Source organism: Apaloderma vittatum, unplaced genomic scaffold (assembly GCF_000703405.1).
Source record: "Apaloderma vittatum isolate BGI_N311 unplaced genomic scaffold, ASM70340v1 scaffold7811, whole genome shotgun sequence".
In the NCBI taxonomy this organism is placed as follows: Eukaryota; Metazoa; Chordata; class Aves; order Trogoniformes; family Trogonidae; genus Apaloderma; species Apaloderma vittatum.
This window is the reverse complement of record NW_009698421.1, coordinates 2,360-29,735: the sequence shown is the minus strand read 5'-3', so window position 1 is coordinate 29,735 and position 27,376 is coordinate 2,360. Positions and strand designations below refer to the sequence as shown.

The 27,376-nt window shown below is 39.5% G+C and overlaps 1 protein-coding gene across 1 annotated transcript; it reads left to right on the top strand.

Annotated features, from left to right (window-relative positions):
• Positions 1-27,376, top strand: ABI3BP (ABI family, member 3 (NESH) binding protein; the record flags this gene model as incomplete). The annotated part of the gene is made up of 9 exons (XM_009877999.1): positions 1-126; positions 1,218-1,286; positions 2,546-2,758; positions 6,875-6,986; positions 18,699-18,778; positions 20,250-20,279; positions 21,277-21,438; positions 25,274-25,387; positions 26,892-27,376. Coding segments are annotated over 9 exons (1,022 nt in total), but the record flags the coding sequence as incomplete, so codon positions are not given.

Here is a 27,376-nt window from a genome sequence, read left to right as displayed (position 1 = left end):
TGAATGCCTTGTTGCCACAAGTTTCTCCTCCTGCCACTATAGCTAAACCTGCTGGACCAACACCACCTGTGAGGACAGGAACATCATATAAGACACCAACAGCTTTTGCAACTCCAGAGTATTACGGTAAGCACATTACAGGCAATTCTGGTTTCTTTTTTCTTTTTTTTTCCCTTCTTGAACATAAAGATTTCCTTTTTCCTTTTGTTTCCCTTTCCTAAACTGTATACATGCAGAAATATTGTGTTTGGGGTGATTCTGATTTCCTTCATGTTGTTCTGTAACTTTTCTAACTTGACTGAGTTCATCTGTCTCTTCTGAAACACACCTTGATAAAGGAGAACATGACAGCCATCTTCATAGAAATCAATACATCCTTAGTAGGCTCTCAATACTATTCAGTGGCTACTTTAAACTTGTGAAGGGAGTAGATAAGGCACTTCTTTTCCTGAACATTTCTTTTTGGACAGGACATAAACATGGTTTGTTGTCCTATAGTAATACTGAAATTCTTATCTCATTATAATGACGATAACAGTGAACTTACTGTGACCCTTAGTGCTGAGTAAAGCAACCTGAATGCTAGACTTATTAGAAGATAGTTGTTGGGAATATATTACATTTTGTCTGTTTAGTTCCATTGTTGTACTTGCATCTGAGAGAAGATTCAGTTCAGGATAGTGGCTATTTAGCACAACACTGTGTGAGTCCTGATGCTTTAGCATATTTCTGTTCACCAGTTTATTTGCCTTTAATTTCTTTCCGATTTTGTGGTAGTCATAGACTCTGAAGACAGAATTTGTCATTTCCTTATCACTATTTTTAGAGTAGTTCCTGTGTCACCATAATAGTGCTATGTATGTTCTATGAGAATGAAACAAGCTTTAAGCTAAACAGACAGTACAATGCAAAAAGATCTTTTTAAAAGGTCTAAAGAGCATTTTGCATGTATTATGTAAACTCAATTCAGCAGCAGTCATGAAGTCTGTCATTTTGATTTAGGCTATCCTTATACTAGCAGGTAAGTGTGAGGTTTGCTTGGCATCACAGCCAAAGTGAAGTCCTTAAAAGGAAAAGACAATTCTGGCAGCAAATATCTAACATGGAAGCGTAGTTTTACCATGATTTAAAATGCCAAATGAACTGTGAAATGGTGCAGTTGTAACACTGAATCTTCATATTTATTGCAAATTGAATTATAATTGTGTTGCCTACAGTTGATGCAACTGTCTTCAGCTCAAGTCCTACATCAGAAACAGATTCTTCCGGCAAACCAAGGTACCAAGGTAGGATTTTAATAGCTGTGGTATTTTTATTTGGGGGAATATATGACCTATCTTGCATCAGACTTACCTTGTTTGGTTATATGAAGACCAAAACTCCATTTGATTCTGTTTCACTTTAGCGTGAGATGAAAGGGCTGTAGTGCGGACCATCAGCATATTCTTTGTTTTTTAAATTTTACTTCTGCTTTCTTCCCTGCAACCACTTCCTAGTTTACGGTCTTCCCCACAAACATGTTGTAGCTTTTCCTGGATGCCAACAGTAGTGCAACTGCACACGGTTCCCATTCCACCAAACAAATGAAAATCTTCCTATAGGCTTGCAGGTACACCTGAAGAGATATTGCCCCAATACTAGTGTATCTTACCATAAGGGAACTCTGCCCATCACATATGCCTTACCTCTCATTCAAGGCTGTACACGTTCAAATAATCTAGTGATATAGTAACATATGCTAGACTAAATGATAAAGTAGTCAAGTTATTTCTGTTGTAGTAATCTAGAGAGTTTAGCAAGGTGAAATGACAGGAAGAAGTGCTTTTTTACTGAAAGTTTTTTAGTGCGTTTTTTCTTTCTTAGTCTGGTAAGAGACACTACATTTCTGAAGACACCGTCTTTCTTGCAAGAGTTTATTACAGAAGTTTTAATTTTAGAACTAATGGGTTTGTCTTCAGTAATCTTCCTAATTTTGATGCAGGGTACAAGGCATTTGCCTCAGAAGATTTTTTTCAAGGTTTGGTCCAGTGCCACTGAAAATAGTTAAGGTTTTAATAGTCACTTCAGAAGCTACAAGTTTAATGATGGAATGAGTCTGGACTAACCTTGTTGCTCTTCTCATGAAACAAAATGGTGATGGGGCAGTACATCTTTGTATTAACCATAGTGCTCAAAAGCTGCAAATGGAATTGTAGTATGGTTTTACTATAGAAAGTCTAAAGTTAATTGCTCTATTTTATGACAGGAGTTAATTCTTTCAAACAGTGCTTATCACACACTAATACCTTCCGAGTGGTATTTCACCAGTGTGCCAATGGGAAGGGGGTAAAGGCATTGCAGATTCCAGGTCTAACAACAATAAAAACTCAACAAGCAGATGAATACTAGGTATATAGTTTTTATTCTTAAGCAATTATGTTTGATTTTAACTTGTGCAGATTTTTACTTGGTGCCCTGAGATGAAAGTTGTGCACTGGGTGAAACAGCATTGACATTTTGTAACAACACTCTATACTGAATAACAGCTCCTTCCTATTGCTCTTAGCCCCCCATGTCAAGTACATGAAGAAAGATGATGATGTGCCTTGCTCTATCACAAGCTCTCTTGAACATTTTCCTCAAGAAGAAGCTGGCAGCAAGGAAGAACCTACTCGTCCTCCACAAAATCCTCCAACCAACCTCACAGTGGTGACTGTTGAGGGCTGTCCAACCTTCGTCATACTGGACTGGGAAAAACCAGACAATGACACTGTTACTGGTTGGTTTGATTTTCCTCCATTGTATCAGAATATAGTATTTCGAGTCTAGTCTTACTTTCACAGTGGGTTTATGCCATTTAAAAAATACTTTAAACCCAAGGGAGTCTTTTATTTTGTGCTTTCGTTATGCTTTTACTTTGTGGTGCTGCCAACAGCAGTGTAGATAAGAAAGTGCTACTAGATTAGAACAAGATTTTCACAACTGTATCATCAGTGTCAGTGATGATATGAAAAGATACTTAAGAAGTATGACTCTTGATCTTCTCTTAATTTCTGGTTTCTCTGTATACAGGATGTGGTAAGATCGAGTCAAGAAGTTCCAGAAATGCGACAGTCATCTTTATTACATAGATGCATATGTATAATATAGAAATCTTTCTTGACTTGAGAATGTTGTTGATCAGTGATCTGGGCACAGTGCAGCCTTATACATCTAGTAAGTCAGGAGAACTCTGCCAGCATAATACTTACTGTACCCACTATAGGATGACCATGTTCTCTATGTTAAAAGAATCTCTTTGGTTTTTTTCATTTCCAAAGGATCTTGTATTGAGAATAAATTCATGTGAGTCACACAGGAATCAGCACAGAGATAAGCACGCAAGACAACCATTCATAATCTTTCTGTCATCTTCTGTGTATGAACACAAGCTTACAAAATTTGAACCTTTAAATTAACTCCTGAAAGTAACGGTTCTTCTGTATTGTTAGGAAAATTGCTTTTGTTTTTACCATGAACGTAAAACTTTAATTTGCCAAATCACAGGCTCATCACAGCCATAATCAAATGTATTTTGCTGTGTCACATTATGGGTGAGTAGAACAGTTAAGATTAGGAGCTGTGAGGACTAAGACTTGAGCATTAACCATCACTTTAGCATGAAAGTGGAATGTTTTCAGATGTTGTATACATAGGTGTCAGTGCAGGGGTACAATTATGTCACTGTTACAAGCAAGGCCAGTTTCTTCCCCAAATTATTCCTTCCTTGATTTTCTAGAAATAGTTACTAAATTGAGCCTCTATTTTTTCTTGCTCTCCCCACGATTCTGTACAATAATAAATGCAAAATCAAATGGACACTGAAAACAGATATTAGCCTGCGCTTTTTTCTTCTGGGAAAGAGGAGGAAAGCCCTTCTGCTGGAGTACAAGGGGACTATAAAGAGACTGTAGGCTAATAAAAAATACCAAAAAGAGAGAAGAATGGTTGGTTTGCCTTCCACAACGTGCATCATCCTGAAAGGAAGTGCGAGCTTATGGCTAACCTTAAAATGAGTCTGAAGATAAGCACTCTGTGAACACTTCTCCCCATTCCAGACAGTTCTGCAGTGCTCTGTTTTGTTCAGGGAAAAGCTTTTGCAATTTGGAGGCCTTCTCCACAGATCAGTCCTTAGTTTGGTTAGATCAGAGAATATCATTTAATCTGCATGTTTTTCTTGTATCCACTGCAGCACAACCGTTTCTATTGCAAAAATAGAAAAGTATTTCCACTATAGCTGGTAAAATTGTCAGCACACATTGTCTAATGATGAGAGGAAGGCCTAATTACCTTCTGATACTATTTCCTTTATTTTTCAATGAATGTTGTGAACTATAAAGCAAGCAATACACACCTTTTCTTCTGAAACTTTAGCTGGAAACTCTTTCTCTGTTCAGTTGTAATGAGCATTTGTAAAAATTAACTTCCTGTGAAATTTCTTCTCTTCTGCAAGATTATTCTGTTATAACTGAGACACCTGGCACACCCTTCCCCATTTCAGAAAATTTCTGATTAAAACTTTCTACAGAGTACGTGACTAATACTCATTTTGCTTCACTGAGAGGAACTTTAGATTTCAATCTAGCTATCCTCCTATCTAGATGTAACAACTTTCCCATAAATACTGTTTTCATTCTCTTCAACTTCAATATGTAATACAAAATGTTTAAACTCTGTGTCTTACAAATACTTTCATTGATACTGTCTTCTTCATCTTAACTTTGAAAAAATTACTCACTTAGTAACTCACTCAAGGACATCTTCTGAATTCAAGAGAAGAATCTCATTTTTTGAAAACAGTGATTACTTCATACTGGCACCAGTATAACATTACTTGTTTAAACATACTTAAATCAAGTTTTCTGTCATCTCTTTTTATTTTTGTAGTTTATACATGTTTTTTTAGTCATCTGATTTAGGCATCACATCTTTTTTCTTGTGCACTATTTCAGATAGAACTATGCAAACAAAAATGAAATTTTTTTTGAATGTTTACTTTGCTTGACTTTTAGCTATGTATCAGGGGTGTCATTTTATTGCATATCCCAAAAAACCAAAATTTTACTTCAGTAGTGGAAAGGTCTGACAAATAATAACCAAAATGGTGGTCAAGCTTACCTTCTTGTTTTCTTAAAGGCTACAGAAGCAAGACCATTGTGCTGATGCTCTGCTACTCCTGTTGTGTTGCCACAGAAATGCAGGATAGTTTGTTGTCTTGTGTGCTGAGTAACAAGCAGGTGCTGGATGCACTCAGTAGTTCTTTGTGTGTGTGCACGTGTTTACTTGTCCATTAACAAGTGCTCCGCTTTCTTTTCCAACTTGAATGAATTAAAATGTTCAAATGGCACATTGACTTGGGACTGGCAGGAGGCAGGACTGAATTTCTGTAAAGTGACCTACTGATTCTCCTAAGGCAGTGAATATCCACCTTTCTCCCATGCTTTGTAATAAGTATAATTTCTGTAATTAGGCTTAATTGGGGCAAATAAGGGCTTTCGTGTGGTTTTTTTTTTACACGAATCAGTCAACCTTTGATGGCTAAATGGGAAAAGGTCTTTGTTTCTGAAAAGAAACTGCGTAGAGAGAACACACAGGTAGTTTGTATGTATTCCTGTAAAACATATCAATGTTAATGTCTTTGGTCATTGCATTGGGGTCTCACTTGAACAAATGATCTAAAGTAAAAGCCCTTTATTTTTTTTCTTACCCTCCGCCTCATCTGAGACACCCATTCCTGCAGATCCCCAAGTTTGTTTTTGAAAGGCAGTGGTTGGTCTTTTGCTGTTCATGGGTGACTGTTGCAGGGGACGAATCCTGCACATGCAAGTCTTGAAATCTTCAGTATCGGCAGTAATTTCTTCATGCTGACTTCCTGACATACTTTTAAATCTATTTTAAAGTTTTATGTTTCTCTGTGTGTGCTCTAAATAACTGATTCTTTTACAAGATAAAGTTAAAAAGATGCCCTATAGAGATCCCTCTTGAGATTATTGCAGCAAATCTGAAATTCATCTAAATGCTCATTGCAAATCTTCCTTGAAAACATTCTTCTTTGCTAATTTACAATTACCAAAGCTGCACTTGGTATTATAGACAGATTTTAGAAAGGGGCTGGGGAGGTTGTGAATGTCTTTCTGAAGAGGAGAAAATTAGCAATATACTCAGTGTGTTTATTAGAAAAGGTTGTTATGAATCGAGATATAGGTTGCCTGCTAGAGAGAGAGACTGTGTCTTGGACAGGGCTATGACTGAAGGGGGTGTCTTCTTCCCAAACATCTGTTGCTAATTCCCTGTTCAGAGCATGGCTTGTGCTTGATGACACATCCCAATGTGATGAAAAGAAAGTAGTAAGACTCTATATATAATCATATAAATACAGAATTAAATTTATGCAAAATTATTTCATTCTAAACTGGCAGTTCCCATAAATGCACAATCCAAGTTAGTTGAGCGGTTTCCTTAAGAAATCTTTAAAAATTAGGTCTTATTATAATCAATCAAGGATTAATCATTTAGCAACTGTGTTTTCATCTTTGATTCTTTTTCATTCAAACTGTAAAATACTTATACTTTTTTATGTTTGGAATTTTCTCACCTTTAGGCAAATATGAGATGTTGAGTATCCTCTATGCCATAATTGAATTATGATGAAGGATGAGGGCCTAGGCACTTAGCAATCTGGAGTTGGATGTTTCTTTCCTAACCATTTTAGCATACTAATGTCTGGAATGGTTTACAGAAGATATCTTTATAGCCTATCAGACAACAGGAGTAGGAATCCGATGAGAAAAGAGAGAACAATGAAGAAGCTCAGGTGAGAGCTGTTATTTAAGCAAATTTCTCTTTAATTTTTCAGAGTATGAGGTTGTGTCAACTGAAAATGGAGCAAGTGATGGTGAAAAGGAAAAATCGATTATCACTACAAATCAAACCCATTCTACTGTGGAAAATCTAAAACCTGACACAAGGTAATTAAATAAAATAATTTTCTGTGTTAATCCAAATAATTTAGATTGCCAGCTGTTTGCCACTTCAAATGAAAATACATGTATATAAAAGACCAAACTGGTTTTACTTCTGTTCTGATAGGAAAACCGTGCGCCTTGGTTTTGCTTTCTTTCAACAGTGAAGACACATCTGAGAAGTCTTTAGGAAATTTCCAAGAGTATGTATGGTCCGAATAAACTGTAGAAGTGACCTGTTATATCAGAAAGATTAACAGCCAAATATAAGAAAATGTACAGCTTTTAATAAAATGAAATTTTGAATTTAACAGATAAAGAAACAAGGTGAACACAAGAAATATTAGCCTTATATAGGAAATCAAGATTTATATGTACTGGGGTTTAAAGATGTTCGGTACCACTGACTGGGGCTTCCTACTTATCTAGATGGATGTTCATTCAAATACAAGTTGGGTCACTGTATGAAGCTTGACAATTGCATTGCGCCATGGAGAGGAAAGACACATTTGTCCTATATATGTAGCTTTTTTTCAGTGTCTCAAAACAGCTGGCAAGTTAAAAATGTGTCAATGCATTCCGGTTAATGGCATACATCAAATGCAACTAATCCAGACAAGCATTCTCATTCTTCTTCCTAAAAAATCTCATAAAAAATTATTCTTTTTTTCATGATAAAAGTCAAAGCAGGAAGAAAACCACTTGTCCTCTGTTTATGTTGCTTATTGATTGCACCAAAAAGTTAATGAATGTCACTTTTTTTTTCCTATAAGACCATTCATTTAATTTTGAGAACTGGATTCTTCTGTTTCAGATGAACTGCCTGTTTCTATTACCCTTAAATTGCTAATGCAGCGCAACTTTCTACACAGAACCCACCTTGAACTTCTATTTCTAGGCAATGTGTGGTTTAATCGGGGATGCTGGTTCTTAGCTCATGTAATTGTGACTAGCAGCTCCTAGGAGGAGGAATGAGGAACCACTGCAAAAAGTGGAGGGGAGTGGAAGAGAATTGGAAAAGAAAGGCTAGTTAAATTTGTGATACCCAAAAAGACCTTCTTTGAGATACTCAAAAAATTGTAAGATGGGCTAGAGTTGTTGTGTATTGCATCAAGAATATCTGTTATTTCTTTAAGGCATGTGGCCTGGGACAAGGTGAACTGCAGTATGTTGTTCTGTCTTGGTAAGAGGCAATTAGGTTATGTCGGCAATCCAACTGGAAGCCAAACACTAGATTCCTCAGTCTCTTCCTCAATTGGTTGAGAAGGCTTAGAAGAGACAGCAAAACAATATGTTTCTGGACTAGTGACTAAGAAGGGTAATAGATGCTGCTAAACTTGTCAGGCTATGCTGTTTGTGTTTTCATTCAGTTCTGCTTTGAAATAATACACTTGCATCCTTGAAAATAACTGTGTGAGATTCTCTTCCATTACGCACTCAAACTCTCACGTCGCGTATGGTGACAGAAATGGGATGGGATTGTGTTAAATGTAGAAAAGACATGGAAGCAAAGAAAAGTTCTTGATGTGGAGGTCAATGTCCAGATGGCGAAAAGAGAAAAGTGTTTTCAGGCTACTCCTTGTTCAGAACGGAAAGCAGACCCAGCCAGAATAGTTGGAAAGGCCATAAGGAAGGCAGGAGCTGTGCAGAAACGGATAAGATAGTTTTTAACTTTAATTAGTAACAGTTCTGTCAATCCTATGAGAGGACTTTCAGGTTTTGGTAAGCAAGGGCAGACCAAAGACCATGGAAAAGAAGCTGTCTTTTGGAGTGTGGATTTTGTTATAAGAAGCTAGGTATGAGGCCAATACTGAGTGCTAGAGACTGATTTAGGACGTGAAGGGATAACTTTTCCATGGTGGGGGTGGTGGTTATTATCCTGTCCCCACAATAGCAAAAGGGAAAGACAACAAAAGTCTTTCAGGATTCAGGAGGATGTCACCAAAAATTTACAACTTTTGATATAAATTGCATGGTGCCTGCCCCTAAATTTCAGAAAAAGAATGTGATTAAGACAACTGGTATCATGTAGAAAGTATCAGTGTTGCAAGGAATGGCGTATGTGCATAATAAAATTCTCCCATCTGTCAGGAGCTGATTGCTCACAAGATGAAGAAAATGGATCTGTGGGCAAAACTGACTGAAACTAGGAGGGTGAGACACAAAGAAGCACGGTTCAATAACTTAATTAACAGAGTCCCTGAAATGTCTGCAAATTCATCAAGTAATACATTAAGACTTGGAAGCAGACTCTTCCATAACCAGCCTTAAAGGAAAGAGCTCTAGAAGAGGTAGAGCTGGAAAAGAAACTTGGAAGAGAAAAAGAAATCCCTCTTGCAATTGATCAACATTTACAGAACTACCAGTGAGTATATGGAAAGAAAGATTCTCAGTAACAGAAGGTGGATTAGCTGGGAAAAACCTCTTGGCCCTGAAAGTCAGCTGGAGAAGCTGACAAGCTGAATTTGAGAGTCTATTTTTTCCAGCTTTCCTGAAGCCATCAGTGAGGCTGTGTGAATTCCCTGTGCTGCTCAGTGGGTTCACAGCATCCAGAGCTGAAGATAGTTCAGGATGGATCTAAACCAGACCAACCTAAACAAAGACTTTCCACAAGGAATAAAAATGTTTGTGAATGTGGTATTTCAGTCTCCACATGTAAAATTAAACCAGAAAGATCCCAGAGCAGCAAGACAGCACAGGGCTGTAATTCTCTAGATGTACACTCTTGAGGAGTAGTATGTGACCCACATGGTCTTCAGCCACTTTGCCCAAGGTCTATCACCCTGTTGAGGAAAATCAGGTAGGATGAGTCAGTGCCTGGCCCAGAAGGGAAGGAGTTAACAGCCCACATCCAGCAGGTGGGAAGCAAGACAAACAGCTCTTCACTGTGAAGGGGACAGAACCAGCAGCAGATTAAAACTAGGTGCATCTAAGCCTGCCAGATCATGCTGTTTGTTTGGTTTTCTCTTTTACATTCCTCTTTCAAATAGGTCATACTGCTACACCTCTGGGAAGCTCTGCAGTAAGCCAGACACCCGTCTTCCTTTGAGCTGGCCTTTTGACAAGGCAGCTTTTAAAGATTAGGAGGAGGTGATGGCCAGACTTTGAGTATTTAAGAAATTTGGACACTGTTAAGGGGAGGCAGAAATGAGAGACTCTTACAGTCTTTCATGAAAAATCGTGTGTGTGACTGCAACTGTCAGTAAGTACAAACATAGAAGTTAAATGGGATAGAAATTTCTCTGAATCAGAGGATTATCATGTAGTGTTCTGTGTGTCTGTCTAGCTGTCTGAAAAGTGACTAGATCTAGAAAAAAAAATGCACTGGCTGAAGAGGGAAAGGAGTTCTGACTTTCAGTACAGTTATACAGTATTTGATTTTAACAGACTCATAGCATGCTAATACGGAAGAGAATGGACTTTTGTCAGCATGCAACTTATGAGGGTTACTTTTAAATGAACAAAGTTGGATGTATTTTGTCACTTTGTCAAATCTTTTGTCTTACGTACGTCAACTTTATGTGTTCTCCGTGACTTGATTCCATGACCCCGAGGTGAAAGTAAAAGAGTGATTTAAAAAAGCTGTGAGGATGCACACCCTTTAAATAACTTTGGGACAGAGTTAGCTGCTTTCCAACACAACTGCTTGATTTTTTTTTTTAAAATAGTTCTAAAGACTCCTGTGATTTGTTCAAGGCTGAGATCCCTATGTTTCTCCCAAGAAAAGGCATATTGTATCCATGTCACTCTCTCACAATAAGGCATGTCTGACAATACATTTGCAATGATGATATCGAAAAAGAGCGGACTTGTTGCAGGTAAATCTCATCCATGTGAGCTATCAATATATTGTCCGCATAGTGATAGATCAATGCATGAGAGTATTTTTCTCTAAAAGATTTCAAAGCAGAACCTATCACGAATTGACATATGGTCAGACTAGAAGCATTTAATATTTGCATTATTTACTGTGAGCTGCTGAGCCAATGCAGATGCTAACATCTCAGCCTTGTATCTATCTGATCCCACATGCATGCAAGCCTTGATAAAGTCTGTAACAGTAGATATTTTGTTAGTGGATCTCAGCATCTCCAGAATTCTTTTACAATCCGTGTTAGCATTCCCCACAGCAAGCTGCAGTAATAATGCATCTGCTGCCACTGGTATGTCTACCCGTCTTTCCATAGCTCGTTGCAATCTATCAATAAATTGAATGTAGGCTTCATCGTTAGCTTGTCTGATAGTGCTAAAAGTTTTGTTTGTTTTTTTCATATCACGAATTTTCTTAAATGCCTTTGTAGCCAATTGAGTTGCAACAGTTAACAGATCTCTAGTAAAATGAGCTTGAAGCTGTGGATTCGCAAACTGACCCTCCCCCAACAGCTGATCCGGGCTAATTTTAAGCTGCTGTAGCATGGGATATACATAATTCCCTGTATTCTACATACCAAATTGTGTACTGGCTGGGTGTTAAAATCAACTTAAATATCGCGTTCCAATCATGAGGAACCATAAGAAAAGCCTCTTTCATTGTCTCTATTAAATTTTCAATATAAGATGATTGAATACCCAATTCAGCAACTGTATGGCATAATTCTTTCAGCATGCTTTAAGAAATCGGTTGATGGTCTGGTGCCTGAGTCCCATCTGGCCACGTACGCATAACTACTGGCATAGCTTTAACTACCTGAGGAAAGAAGTCAGTGTTAAGAAAACCATGCTCATCACGATCGGCTAAAATATCCCTCAGGGAAATCTGAACCCTGGTAATAGAAAATGGCCCTGGACAAACCTGTGGAGAAAATAAGGGAGGGGATGCATAGAGTGGGGGTCAACAATTGAGTGGAACAAGAGGGTTCATCTGACTCTTATTTTGACGCAGCGGCGAGCCAGATTTTGACAGCCCCTTTGCTTTTTCTGAAAGTCCCGAAGTAATAAAAAAGTCCTGAGCAGTCGGTGCAGATGCCACCATGGCTCTAATAGGTGTGAGCGGAGGGTAGAGGTTGGGTTGTGCCTTGGGGTCGTCAGGACCAACATCAAAGGGATCGTCATCCTCCCAGCTCTCAGCGCGATTCCCTCATAGCTAACTCATCAATCCTCCCTGCAAATCAGTGAGATTAATCTGGCTAGTTTGTACTGTAGTTTCAGTTTGAGAGGACAGAAGGTTCACAAAACTCATTTGAGTTGCAGTCTCTTTCTGCGGCGTAGGTTCTAAGTCAATTAACTCATTAGCAAGCTGGGTAGCAACAGCATTTTCACCAATATCTGCCGAATAGCCCGTGGTGCTCGTCACGCTGCTCTCAGAGCTAGCATCAGGAGCACGCACTTTCAGTGAGCGCAATGTCACAAACAACACTTTCCATGTCGCTATATTATCAGGCAAACTGTCATGACCAGCAAGTTGCACTTTAGTTAGCCCTTTGCCTACACGTTTCCAATCCTTAATTTCATAAGATCCTGTTTCAGGATACCTGGGGCAATTACAACTGATCCATAAAAGTAAAAGAGTCACTTTCTGTGGGCTAATCGCTCCTTTGCAATACACATCAGCACATCATGATGAAGTTACTGCGATTGTGTCAGGTTTTGCCCCATTTTTGTCCCCGGGCTGCTGTCCTCATACCTGTTTCCCTGTTGAAAGGTGAGGATGAAAGCGTCAGTTAATTCATCACCCTGTTCGGCTCACTGGGGGGTACTTCTGGAGATTTTTATGTCCCAATTCCGGGCGCCATTTGTGGAGAAGCACACATGAACTCCGAGATGGTGGAAAATTGAATTCACTTTATTGCAGGCAGGCACACATATTTATACTTACTAGCATGAAGCACTATTTGTGGGTTTCAGACAAGAGACCAGAGTATGCAGCCAGGGTTGTTATTCGCTCATGTACTCCTTCAATCTTATCACACGGGGAGAACAGACTTTCCCAGGTCTGTTTTCATCATACTTTCCCATTCACTCCCATCCACATCTTGTGTACAAGAAATGTCTTATCTGTCCATTCTCACAAGCAAACTCCCAACATGAGCTATACTTGGCTGGTATAAGGCTTCACACACTGGAACTTCTAGTTTGACTGGCATACCCAGGACTCTGTGCTCTTTATCTATTCTTAGTTTTACATTAAAAATTGCACTTAAAAGAAAGTATTGCAGCAACTTCTCTTATGATAGTAGTCCAGCAAGCTCTGTCATGATTCAAGGTAAGGTCATAAGCCACAGTTTTTTCAGTATTTCCCTCCTTCTGGTGCTTGTTTGTAATAAACCTTGAGAGGCACGAAATAGAAATGAGCTTACTGTGGATTTTGTTTTCTTCATCCTGTTTCATGTGTAGTTCTAATGGTGCTCATCTGCATCTTGTCCTTTGTTAAAATCAGTTTCACTGACCTACAGTTTTTTCATGGACCTTTTCTAGCCTAGAATATTAAATGCAGATGTTGTTATTTTTCTTTGCTTCCAATTTGATTTTCCCATTTCCAAAGGAATTTTGGGGTTGGGTTTTTTTACTAGTTTTGGAATTTTCTAACTCCTTAAAATTGATTTATTTTTTTAAGTCTTCCAGTCATCTGATATAGTATCATTTTGTCTTTTTCTGCTATTTCTGCTAGTTTCTCTGCCAAAATATGTCGTTTTCATTTCTGTATCCCTGCTCTATCTTGAAAAGGGGTGATTTTTTATTAGGTGTACATTTCCTCTTTCATGATGGTCATTCGTTTAAGGGCAGTTAAGTTCATAGCACATACCACTAGTGTCCAGGAAACTTTGCAGCACCAATTTCTATACAAGCCTTCAAGAAAGAATCTGAATATTGCTGAAAAACAGTCCTCATGCATGTTTGTGTTGGCAGTAATTGGAAGGTAGTAAAGAAAAACATTAAGACTGCAGTCAGAGATGTGCCAAATGCTCCAGGGGAGTTCAGGTAGTCATCAGAGGATGGTCCCAGCAGCCTGATGGTGTAGATTTTTACTAGGAAAAAAGTAGTAATAAGAAACAAAAAGGCTGTGATGCTTGCATGCCACAGCTTTGTAAAACTTCCCTTTAGGTACTGAGCCTTTGCCTGGTTAAGTAATGTGGTCATCTCAGATAGAATTTTCTCCTTTTCAAAAACATTTTGAGCAGTGTCTTTTGTATCTTTTGGTTAGACTGGCAAGATATATTTCCAGCCATGAGGTCTCTTCAGGAATATAAACAACAGAAAACAAACAGAAGTATTTCCATGGTCCGTTGTGTGTCACCCACCTGCCGAAAAAAAGAGAACAAAGAAAACCTCACAAAACCACAATCAACCATAACTGTGATGTAAACATGAAATGTACAGAGTGTATGCATGTACCAAGCTGTTTTAATAATGTGTGTAGATTATTTTCTTCAAACATTTTTTTCCTATATCTTACAAAAGGTATGAAACAAAAAAAGAGAATGTTACTATAATTTACTCAAAGACCATGCCCTCTACTGAATAAGCTTTTTGTGCAATTTTACGCAATAATTCATACCTACATGCTCATACTGTTGTTACCATTATATAGTATTTGGGGTTTTTTATTGTGATTAGCTCTCAAAATGTCTGGATGACATACGAAACCCCAAAAATCTACCAGGATGGCTACCATGCATAACATAGCAGAAAAATGATGGAGTTTTTTTGTACTCTTAGTACAAAAATCTGTTACTTCTGTAATAAAACTGCCATTCATGTCAGGGTTCATGGGTAAGCATTTCCCATTTCTCTCAGTCCTTCTTCCATCTTGATTGGGAGAAAAACTCCTCAGAGGAGTCCAGTACTCCCTCTCTCCCTCTCTCCTCTCCCTTCTCTTACAGTTAGTTTTATTTGCTATATCTGACCATACTTCTCTGCAGAGATAGAGAAGCTCTGTGCATCGCAGCCATTCTGCGCAGTTCCATCTCCCCAGCAATCAACTTGAAGTCCCAGGACCGTACTCAGCTGCTCCAGTCCTACTATTATGGTGAAAATATCTCTTTACCCATTTTCAAGTCTGCAATCTTCAGTCTTCTCCTTTGGCCTGATTTGAAAAATGCAGGAGCAGCTGTGTCTGCCAAAGTTCCATGTGGAATAACGATTTCCTATGGTGGAAAAATATGCTCCACGCAGTAATTGCTGTAAGTCAAGTCCATTTAATCTGCACAAGGACTTTTATTGTATTATGCAGTTTGGGAGGATTTGGGAGGCCTACTCTCCAAAAACTTGCAGGATAGCAATCTGGGAGATGTTAGAGGTGTGACATATGTTAGATTGCCACATATATTGGGTGACAGAGGGTTAGGCATCATAGGCACACAGACATAAAACACGGAGTACAGACTCCAGTTTCTCATGAATAAGTTAGCTAAGAGGTAGACATGGGATAATCATTATATAGCTTTCCTGCTCCCCTTTATTAACTTTGCCCTACACACATTCTTGAACCTCTAAGAATTTTCCCCTCCCTCGTGGTTTATAGAGAAGTGCGCAAGATTGCAGTAGATATCCTTCTTTCACTGTTTTATTTTTCAGATCTTTCACCTGGCACACCAAAAGGGAGACTTTGAGTGATTTTCTATGACGAGAGCCACACTGTCGCTTTAAAATTACAGTTAGATCTCTGTCAAATCCTGAGCTCCTTTCTCTCTCTTTCAGTTTCCAGTCAACTAGTTATTTCTCTTCATCTCCAAAAGTGATTGCTTGTTCTTCTACTGTTCCAGTCATTGCTGTTGTTTCAGGATTGAATTTGGCAGAGGAAAGGAGCCGTAATACTTGTGCACCTCTAAGAAGACCTACCACATTAAAACATTTGCTCCTTGGCTTTATTAATAGGAGGCTCCCTAAATTGACTAAGTTAAACTTTGGACACTTCTTTCTTACTTTCCTTTTCTCCAATTTTGTTTATATGTCTACATGAGCTGAAACCTCTGTGTAGATTTTAGTTCTTTATTCAATCTTGCCATAATATTCCCAGCTGTGGTTTGATCTTTTGCAGATACCCTAGTGGTCCCTAAGCCACAATTTGAAAAATACTGCTTGGAAAATATTTAATCTTCAGTTCTTCTTTCAGCCTTTTTATGGAGTTAGAGAATTGACAGGTTCAAGTTCATCGACTTAAGTTTTATTGGAACAGGACTATTTCCCATGAAGAATGTTGCCTGATGTAACTCAAAGTAGGACATATCAGCTCTTGAGGACAATGTGTTTGTACAAAAAACAGCAAAATACTTAAATTTGTTTTGAAGTCCTCCACCATCTTGTCCAGATGCTGATTTTCTGCCTGACAGAAGCATATAAATCTGTGAAACCCTTAGCATATTCAGGTGAGGTCTGGATAGTCTGACTGTAGGTCTTTATCCTTGGTTCATACCTTGCAAGTCCCTGCAGCTGTCCAGCCCACCATTTCACCCTCTTGTTTTTTGTCTTTTTCTTGTAGCCAATCTTACGGAATCAAAACACTCTAGGTCAGTAAGCCCAGGCAGTGCCATTCATACTTTCCTTTTGATTTCATACAAAGGGACGTAAACAGATAATTATTATCCCTAGGATCAAACTGTAAACTCCCAGTAAGGCAATAGAACCTGCTATGCTGAGCTATCAGTAATCAAAATTACAATAATAGCTTTAGATAATGTGTTCCTGCTGTTAAGGAAGCAAGAAAATTTCTTTGAGGTCTTTTATCTCTAGGCTCTTAATTTGTACATTGTCCAAAATGCGTCTTCTAGCTATTGCTTTAAAATCCCTAGCGTATTAGCAAATCTTCATTTATGCTTCAGTGATTGTTCTGAAGGAATCTCCAGCTGCCCTGATGCAGTTTTCTGGAGAACAGCCTTTCGTGTCAGATGAGAATACTTCTTGACCAAAAAAGTTACTGTACCACAGGCCCAATGTGAATACTGACTGCTCAGATCCAGTTTTTAAAACAACGCATTTTTTTTAGACAATTTGAAGTTGAACATGAAGAATATTTTATGTCTAGAACTTAACTATTTAATATATTATTTATTTAATGTCTCCTTCCTACATTAAGGTAATAGAAGTTGCTGAAAATGGTCTTGCAGCATGTTCAAATAAATGTTTGGATTAGTCAAAATAGACAAGCCCATGTTTCACTTTGAAATATCCACGAGTTACCTACAATGTGTCTGTTCAGCATACCAATCTTTGTAAGTTTTTCCTTTAAAAAGGAAAAGAAAACCCTAGAAATAAAGGCAATTGCTTATGTAAGCAATTTCAAAGTTAGATATTGTTGTAGAAGTATTGTGGATGGAAAACAGTTGCTTGGTACTGCATGATTAGTCCACAGAGGTTAATTAGTGAGCTGTTCAGGTTTTGCAGGAGCCAAGGAGCAATGAGAGGTAATCCAAAATTTGAGTTGAATTATTCTGTTTCTTGTAGGGACTTGCAAACGGAGTTTACAAATTTCCAACTGCGGTATGTTTTTATTTCTTTAGAACATTGCTGTTTGGAAACAATTTCAGCAATACATTACAATGGCATGTTATAGTCATGAGCTACAAAGTTATCATTGGTAAGCGATCCTTCATGAGTCGACAGCTAGATGTTTAACTGCCCACTTCTGGGATTCTCAGTCTGCTCTGTGTTTAGTCTCTGGGTTAGGGCCCCTTTTCTAGGCCTGCCGTCCTTTTGACTTGTGTCCTACATTGTGGAGCAGTGAGAAATTCCCAGATGCAGCCAGCCTGGAGCAATGAGACTGGAGAAGCGGCTTGTTAGGATGGGATAGTGTGTGCTAGGAGGAAGGAGGCACAGAGTCCGTTCCTCCCTCTGCCTGAGGTGTAAGATCTTAGCTTGGTCCAGTGTCCACCCTTGTAACTCTCCTTCCTGCCTCATCTGTCCGGTGTCTCCTGTGTAACATTTTTAGGTTTGCAGCTGCCTTTCAATAGCTATTTACCTGCAGCTTCTATTTGAAAGTGCTAAGTTTCAAGCTGCAGAGTTAGAAACCGCCTTGTCTTGTCTGGCTGGCTTTATTAGTCAAGAATAGAGGGATGGCAGAGGCTTAAGCACAGGAGCCTGGCTTGGATTTTTTTTCTTCAGTCGTGTTCCATTTTCATTTCATAGCATTGTGTTTGTTCCCAGCACAACTGTGATGAAAAAGAGAGAATGAGATAGCTACAATACAGACTGGTGGTGTGTGACATTACTGTGAAAAGATAAGAAAGACATGCTGCACAGTATCTTCTCATTACCTCATATATTTACTATTAACATATATTCAAGCAGTTGGATCTTTGCCTTCACTGAGCTCCTGTCCTGGAAGACATGCCCTGTGTTTCCCCACTGGCCCTGTCTGTCACAGCTGGTGGGCCTGAGAGTTATTGGAGGTTTGTGTTCTTGCGAATGAAAAATGGGCAAATAAATAGCAACATGCTTTTCTGAATCTCTGCTTACCGTATTGTTTCTGATCCCACCTGGGCTGCTTCCTTTGCCAGAACTCAAACTGTGTGTGAGAGAGGTGACAGACTTAAACCAGTGGTATATTAATCAAACATGAATAGCATATAAGCAAAGAATTATCAAAAGGATGGGTAAGTTACGTGTTCAGAGCAGCCTCATACAATTAGGACAAATAATATCTCGCTGTTTCCAGAGCAAGAATCGAGACCTATTTCTTCTTCTCCAGGAGGCAAGTAGCACCACCGTGTGTGCTGGCAGTTTGCAGACTCTGAAAGAATGCTTAGTTTGAAGAATTTTCATCTCTTCTGTTTTATTCCCCAGTTATGAATTCCATGTGAAACCTAGAAACCCTCTTGGTGAAGGTCCAAGTAGCAACGTTGTGTCATTCAGTACTGAATCAGGTAAGAACTTCCAAAGGTCTGGCCATCATTTACAGTGGCTCTAATACCCACTTTCATGGATATGAAAGACTCTCTTGCTTCATTTCACCTGTTTGGTCTTGCTTTTTACTGCCTCCAGATTGACTTTTTTACTACTGAGCATGTTACGGTAGTGCCTGGCAGGTCAGCCTGAGATCAGGGCTATATTGTGCGCAATGAAAGATGGCCAGGCTGCGGGAGAGAAACACAGGAGCAAAGAGAGCTTGTCTGGTGTTTGTTATGAAGAAACTAACCTTATCCTTAGAGGAGCCTCGGTCACTAAAGATTAATATTCCTGACCTTTCTGTATCTATCAAACTCGTTAGTTACTTCTGGGTGGGGAACATAAGGTTTTTCCGTTGGGCTGGTGTGTTCGTAGGCACTTCTATCTGTTCAATAAGGCTTCTGTAGTGATGTCCTCTGGCTGAAATAAGGATTGAGAAATAGCAGTGTGGAAAAGTTGATGTCGCAGTATGTCCTCTTCCACCCTGTTTACTCTCTGTTGAAACTGGTAAAGAGGTATATACAGGCCTGTTTTGGCCACTGGTTGGTTCCAAAGTTAAGTCCTGTCTGACTCAGACATGAGAATTGGAGAGTGCCTTTGCTTTCCCAGTTCCTGTTCCCCATGAGGCTAACTACGGTTGACTTGTTGACTTTATACAAGCAAGATACCATCTTTTGTGTAGAAGTGTTTATTACTTGATAGTACTTAAGGACCATATAAAACACAGAATGGATTTAACCTTTTTAAAAGGACTTTCTCAATCTGTGTTTTGAGCCAGGTGTAATAATATGATAGTCCCCATCTAGTGCTGTCACTGATGGATGCGAGTTTTGGCTGAGCAAGGGATTAGTCAGAGAGGAGTTCAGACTATGTCACACATGTTTAAAAACTGTGAATACACTCTTTGTAATCCTAGATTGTTAAAGCTCAAAAAATGTTTATGCCAAGTGCACTTGTCATGAATGACAAGGCTTATGTTCTGTCTCCTATTTAGCTTGGACAAAATAAAAGGTCGATTTTATTTTTTCTTAATTGCACACATCCATCTCTTGCTTTTGGGCTTTCGAAGCCAAGTTTTGTGTGGCAAGTATTACAGAGAGAGTCCTTTTGGTTATTTAAGTTTTTACATTGTAATTTTAAAAAAGATGCAGTAAAATTGGGATTTGCTGTTACAGGTTTAAATTCTTGTTCTTACTAGAATGGTGTTTGACTGGTATTTTCTCATAAGTAACTTTTAAAAAAGATTATTGATACAGTAATTCCACATAAGAAATATGTATCTTGTATTTCAATTTAATACAGAAGTGAACATTGTTTCCAAAGCTCTTTCTGTTTCACAAATTACAGCTCATGTCAATTGCAGAAAATCACTTACCAATGCTTTTCCATTGAAGTATTAGGAAAGTTCATTTTACAGTGTCTGATTGAATGTTTGTTTTCTTCCCCCAGCGGACCCAAGAGTGAGCGAGCCAATTTCGAGTAAGCCTTTTTATGTAGTGTCTTCTGATCAGGAATTTTTCAGAAATGAGATAGCATAATTTTATGAGGAGGGTGGCTGTACAGCACCAGTTAACTGAGTTTTGGAATCAAAGAGCATGCACAAATGATTTCACTCCTTCCATCCATAGCCCTGGTAAGGAGTTCGTGCCAGGCTGCTTGTTTACCTGAGCGGAACACAATCAGCGGGATGTGGTGCTCCCGCGGCAGCTGGGATGGCTTCAAACCAGTGCACGCCAGCGAGCCAAGGACAGCCTCATATTTTCTCAGCCTTGTCATTAGAGCAAAAGAAAGCTCTGTAAAATGAATAGGCTACTCCATACTTTTTAAGTGAGCTAACAGAGCACAGCTCAAAGGATAATACTTTTCTGTGATTGTGTTTTAGAAAAATTCTCTGCTTCTGATGGCTTGGTCCAGCTCTGCTTCTAGGCCACTTACAAGACTCCTGCTGTCTTCGGTGGGAGGTGGACTGAGCTTTGAAGAATAGCTGAGATCGCTCAAGCAAATTGAGCCGCTGTTTTGCATTTGTAATGAATGCTGCTTTGAAAAACACTGAGACACCATTTCTTTCCACATAATTCATTACACTTTATTTTATGTGTATTTTTGTTAAATTACTTACAGTTTCCTGCAGGTTGACTGTCCTGGCTTGAACCCGCTGAATAACAGTGACCGTATAACACCCTTTATAAATGAAAGTTTTGCCAAGACACAGATATTGTCCCACTAATAAGGTCCTAGAATGAGATTATTCCAAACTGGCACCACACACAGAGAGCAGAAGGAGTTCACGACATCAACCATATCTGCACCCTTTTGGTGCTTGCCTGAAATATCTTTCCTGTTGAAAATGCAGGTGACTGGTGCCCTGGTGCATTCTGCTTCATCAAGATTCCAAATTTTATTTATTTGAATGTATTTGTAATACATAATTTTGTATGCAGCATCATATTACAGCCTCTTTCTTCCTCTCCTGCAGTGGGAAAGGATGCTATCTGGACTGAAATCCCATTCAATTCAGACACCTATTCAGAATGCAAAGGAAAACAATATGTAAAGAGGACTTGGTATAAGAAATTCGTAGGTGTGCAGCTGTGTAATTCTTTGAGATACAAGATATACCTCAGTGATTCACTTACAGGTAAGAGACATTCAAATCACATTGTCACAATTTGTTGTCCACATTATACACTCCTTAAAGGTATCATGGTTCCAGAACTAAGTTTAACAAGGCAAGTTCTGCTGAAGTGTGATCAGGTATGTTTAATCTAGTCCACAGACAGATTAATCACAAACAGAAAACTGCCCATACTGAGTAATCATTGGTGTGTTTGACACTGAATTTTCAGCCCCGAGTTACTTCTCTGTGGTAATCACCTGATTTTAAGTACTTGTTAGTATCCTGGGGGCTATACAGAAAACTGATAAAGATCATGTCTCTGCTAGTGAATAGCATCTGTCATAAAGGTGCCAAATTTGCATTCAGAGGGTAGCCTGGAATAGTTCTCAATTAGAGGATTAGGACCTAATTTTAGACCAGGGTTAGACTCCTGCTATTTGGTAAACATCTGTTACTTCTTTACTGTGAGGGTGATAAATACGTGACTTCAACAGGTTTCACAGCTGCTTTGACATTTTCGTTCTGTCTTCATATTCCTCATTTTTGCTTATAATCTCTTTTTTTCCCCTCTTGGTTTTCTTACATAATGTTTTATTACTAACAGAAGCCTCCTGGCCTTGTCTTCTCAAGTTCTGTTCACATAAGAGGTCATTAGAGTGTGATGTTTTTAAGACCTGAATCAAGTGACAAGTGATCTGTGTAAGCTGGGGAAACAGCCTGTAAAAAGGTGTTTTTCAGTTAGTTGGTAGTTAAACAGAACTTTGTGTCCAGTGTAGATATTACAAGCTATATTCAGAAATATGTTAACAGCTTATAGTCCATCTCAAGCTCCTGGCTTTCTTTTGTCAGAGCTGCATGGACAACTCTATCACAGTGGCTTTAGCACAAAGAGTGGGATAGAACCATGAGCGTCTGGGAAATGCCTTTTGATTGCAAATTGAGCAGTACATTAATCACACTGGATAGAATTGACTAGGAGAAACTGTGGCTGAAAGAATCAACTTTCATCACCCAAAGTTGCCTCATCTCGGGGCTGAGCACCTCACAGGAGCAGGGCTCTGCTCTCTGTGTGTAGGAACATGGGAAGGCAGGAGCGGGGAAGCGTAGGGCAGCCCATGCCCATAGAATTTTAAGCTGCCCAACCTTGCACTTGGCATCGTTCTCCCGTGAGCAGGCAAAGAGGGAAAGCCCTGTCGTTAATAGTAAGTACAATGGCTCACATGTCAATAACATCTTGGCGATGATGTGAATAAAAGAGACTGTTTTGAACAGAGGTATCATTCATTCAGCTGTTGCTGCACTAACCAGCTGTGATCAAATGGCGAACACCAGTGATGAGGCGCAGTGTAGCTAAACCAGCCAGCAGAGGAAATAGCAGTGCTAATCTAGCAGGACGGGACTTCAGCCCTAAATCAAGCGAATTAACACTGCAGTGAAAGCTACTTCAACCTCAGAAGAAAAGTTTAATGTACCAGGAGCCCATTTTCCTATTTTCATTAGATTGTTTTTGTTCTTGCTGGAAGGGTGGTGATTTAACTTGGCTCGAGAAGGGGATGGTGGCCACATTGTACTCATTATACTTGCTAAGCCTGTTTCTTGCACTTGAGTTGTTAAAACCAGCGCTGACCAGTTGTCACAATATTTGAAAGATCTGAAATATTTATGCAGAAGGAAAGCCGCTCTTGCCTCGTTCCTGAGGGAGACTATGTCATGGCACAGGCCTCTTCATGTGAGTGAGAAAGCTTCGGGTGTGAAGCCACTCTGTCCTGATGCATTTTGCTGTCACACCTTGTCTCACCATGCCCCTGAGGTCGGTGGCAGCGTATCTGCCCGTCCCAGCCAGCGGGGCAGCATGTCCCAGCGGCAAAGGGCGGTGCCAAGGTCTGAGTTCCAGCTTATGCTGAAAATGCCTTCCAAAGCTTTGCTGTTTAAGCAGCATAATGGCCTTGAAATTTGGGTGCGCTGTACAAACGCTGTTGTATAAGGCAACCAATGACCATATGTTTGCGCGCTTGTTTTTAGCCTGAGTTTTTACTTGTGGAGGTGCAGATTTCACAACATACAAACCAAAGATGGTATCTGATTTTCTTAAGACCACCCATAAGGAAACACTGGGGAAAAAAAATTATGCTAGAATTGCTATTCCCAAAAGAGAAAGATTGGTCTAGCCATTTGTTAGCTAAATGTTTTTAAGTGTGTTTCTTTATTATGGAAAGAATTGGGCAGTAAGAACTTAATAGTCACTGAGAATGCTGCTAATTTATGTATAGCAATTGTTTGTATGATGCATGGGTTTTGCTGTGGGCCAGAAGAGTATGTGTATCTGAAAGTTACTGTTCTTGTGTTAGCCGTAAAAATATCTGGTTTATTCTGTCTCTCATGAACTAAAACTGATCTACGTTACACATGCCAGGACTGTTCTATAAACCAGCATCTACTGCTGACCTCATTTAACAGTCCTCCAGAGCAGTCACTGCAGACATTCCAGAAAAGCAGGCCACCTAAAAAAAAAAAGTATTTATTGAGGGGAGGAAAAAAATAAATTCTAAGTGTGACCTTCAACAGCCATGGAAAAGAAATGCCGTTTTGGGCAGCCCAAATGTTCTTAATTTCATACCAAAAAGTTGCTGAGAGGAACTCCTTCTGACCAGTTCCCCTATGGAAAAAAAACACGCCTGCAGCCAAAACTAGGTAGTAATAAATAATTTTCTAAAGCTAGAGAAGAAGTGCATGCACAGGCACCATCAACTGGAGGTGGTATTTTTTGGCAAAATGTTGATCAGATCAGAAAAGTATGAGTTTATTTGTAGGCTGCATTTTTATTAATTGCACTTGAGGGAACAGTACTGTAAGCCACCTCAGCATCTCTCAAATGGCCATACTGGCACAGATTCAAGGCTACGGGGCACCCAGCTTCTAATGAGTAACTGGATTTTCTGCTTAGATTATACTCAGGTACTGACTGAGCCTATATCTAAATGCTCTCGCCTTTCCTTTCAACCTCACACCCAAAAGGTTGGTTGCTGGGAAAGGAGTTTAGAGAAAATGGTGAAGTTTGTCTGAAAATCTTTCCTGACAAGTCTTGGGAAGAGAATGTAGGGTGCTTTCCCCCATCTTCTGAACTGAGCTTTACTAGTACCTTGCAAATCGAACCCGTAAGTAAAAACATCTCTCTGTCAAAACTCCTTTGCTCCCAGTCCTCTTGGTTAACAGAGTGAGCTGTTGGTAACAGAGCGTACCTCTTGGTAACAGAGGCTGCACGGAGTGCTTGAGACCTTGTTTACTACCCAGTTGCTGTCAAATGTCCTGTTAAGCAATCCTGCACATAAACACAGGCACACATCGTGCTCTGGATAAGCAGTTACTACACTGAGGTCATTATTTGTTAAAGGATCTCACTTGCACATACGTGTTGTAAAAATAACGATTTCTGATGCAGGCTTTGGCTGTGTTACAAGGTGGTGTATAAAAACATCTTTAAGGGGGCTTCCTGACTGGGAACCAAACCTGCCTTCCACTCAAATCACTAGCAAAACTCACCTCGTTTTTTGAAACAGTCAGGATGAGTTTCTAGGTCATAACAGAATTTCACTTACTGTATGAAATGTAAGGAGGAGAAAAAATACATTCAGGCATAGATTTTTTGGCCATGAACAGGGCGCTTTTTTCTAGAGCCATGAGCATGCCCATAATTTTCAAATTACAGCTACAGACCTTGAGAGGAAAAGAATTGTGACTTTCACCTTGGCATCTGCACAGAGCAAAGACCACAGCCCATTGCCTGTGATAGTGTTTTGGAAATAGCCCTCACTAACCTGGGTATGGATTCTCAACTTTGCTGCTTCTTTGCTTTCAGGGAAATTTTACAACATAGGAGACCAGAGGGGCCACGGAGAAGATCACTGCCAATTTGTAGACTCATTCTTAGATGGAAGGACGGGACAGCAAGAAGATCTACCAGTCAAAGACGGTAATTTCTTATGCCTGTCTCTAGCAAACCCTGGCAGTTCCCTTGTTTGTGTGTTTCCTTTTCCTGCCACTGCCGCAGTGGGCGATGGAAAGGGACTGCTGGCCTTGCCGGCCAAAGAGAGTCAAGAAGTCTTTGAACATGAACAATGATTTATTAAAAGGTTATAACTCAGGTTCTGTTAGGTAGTAAACAGCCCCTCTCCTGTTTAAAACATTCCAACAGTTTATTCACAGTTGATATTACATATTTAAACCTAACTACAAATTTGAGTTTGCAGAGAGGCATGAAGTGTTATGTTCAAGGCTGATTTAAAGTGCAGTAAATCAACAGCTTTGTTTAGGGCTAATGAGAAAACTAAAAAAATTTATTACTGGAAAATATAATTCATGCTGCAGTAATACTGTGTGCACTGATTTGAACTAGGTGCCTCAAATTCCAGTCTGGTCCAAGTGGGCATGGGACTGGGTGTCCTAAATGCAGCTGTGACCTGCCTGCTTGTTTTTTTTCACAAGTTGCTGAGGCTCGAGCATAAGCAAATTGTATTTCTGTCAGCTGAACTCCTGCCTTGCTCGTGTGCGGCAGTGCCAGCAGGAGGTGTTCCATTCCCTTGTGGGGTAAGGATGACGGCTGTATTGACACCTGAGTGTCATGGAATATTTTACTGAGGAAAATATGAAAACAGTTTTCAGAACAGCATCAGTGTGTTGAATAAACCCTCCTGGTCTGTAGCGCTTCATTTATGAAAGACCTTACAGAAGTACAGCAATGTGTCGAGGGTAGGGGTGGGAGATTAAAGTGGACTGCCAAAAGCTTTCACAAGTCTTTCCGAAAACAAAGAAACAAAGCAGGTGAAAGACCTGAAAGGTGTTTGCTTATGTGATTATTTTTTAAATTTTATTTTTTTTAAAGAGGGCTTTGTTTTTCCTTTCCCAGTCAGTGGTGCCCATTTGTAAAGGTATTGTGTTTGTGTAAGGGATTGACTGAATCCAATCTGGCAATGCCAGGACAAGCGACCTCTCAGTTGTACCAGACTCACTTTTTTTATATATATATATTTTTTAATATTGTTTTGCATGAAAAGAAGTTCGCTATGCTGCTTGGGGACAGGGAGATAGTGTGAAATATCCTCTAAGTTTTATTTAGGTTCAGTGGAGTGTTAAGGCTGCTACAGTGAGGACTATTTAATCACCGTAATTTCGCAGGGAGAAACCTCCAGGCCCTGCCAGCACCATTCACTTGTGGGTGCTGGGATCACAAGTCTTCAAGGGAGGAGGGGCTTCACCTCTCCTGCTCTGGGCTGCAGCAATCCCAAGCGCTTCTGCTTTTGTCTGAGGAGGGTGGACAAGAGGGGCTGCAACCAGACCTGTTTGTGGTAGATGGATTAACAGCTTAGTTAGACGACTCGTTTATCCATTAATTGAATTGTGTACAGGCGTCATGGGGAAATCAAAGGAAGGTATGGTCCTACGGCTTCATGCAAACAATACTCTGTTCTCTGTTCCAGGATTTTTCAGGGCAGTTCGTCAGGAACCTGTCAAATTTGGAAAAATAGGCGGGGAGACGCACATTAACTATGTTCGCTGGTACGAGTGTGGGACATCAATACCTGGGAAATGGTAGATGCAACACGAACTTGGTGAAAAGGCTGAGCACTAACTGCCCTCGCCCGACTGCCTAGCACAGGCTCAGGGCTGGAAATGTTTATGGGATGCCCGGCTTTTCAGTTTGCGAATGTGCAAGGGTTTATACAAGTCTAACGCAAATACTGCATTAATTGTGTAATAGCGTAGGCTGCTTACTGTAGTTACTCAGTTTTACAAATTTGGTTTTAGATTTTAAAAAAAAAAAAAAAAGTAAATGCCAAACAGGCTAGGGATATGTTGTAGGATAATGTATAGGGAAGCTGGCTCCCTATTCTCGAGGTATGGTTTATATGGTATTTTAAAAGATACAGTGTGTGTATATTATTTATCGCAATGTTGTAATAAA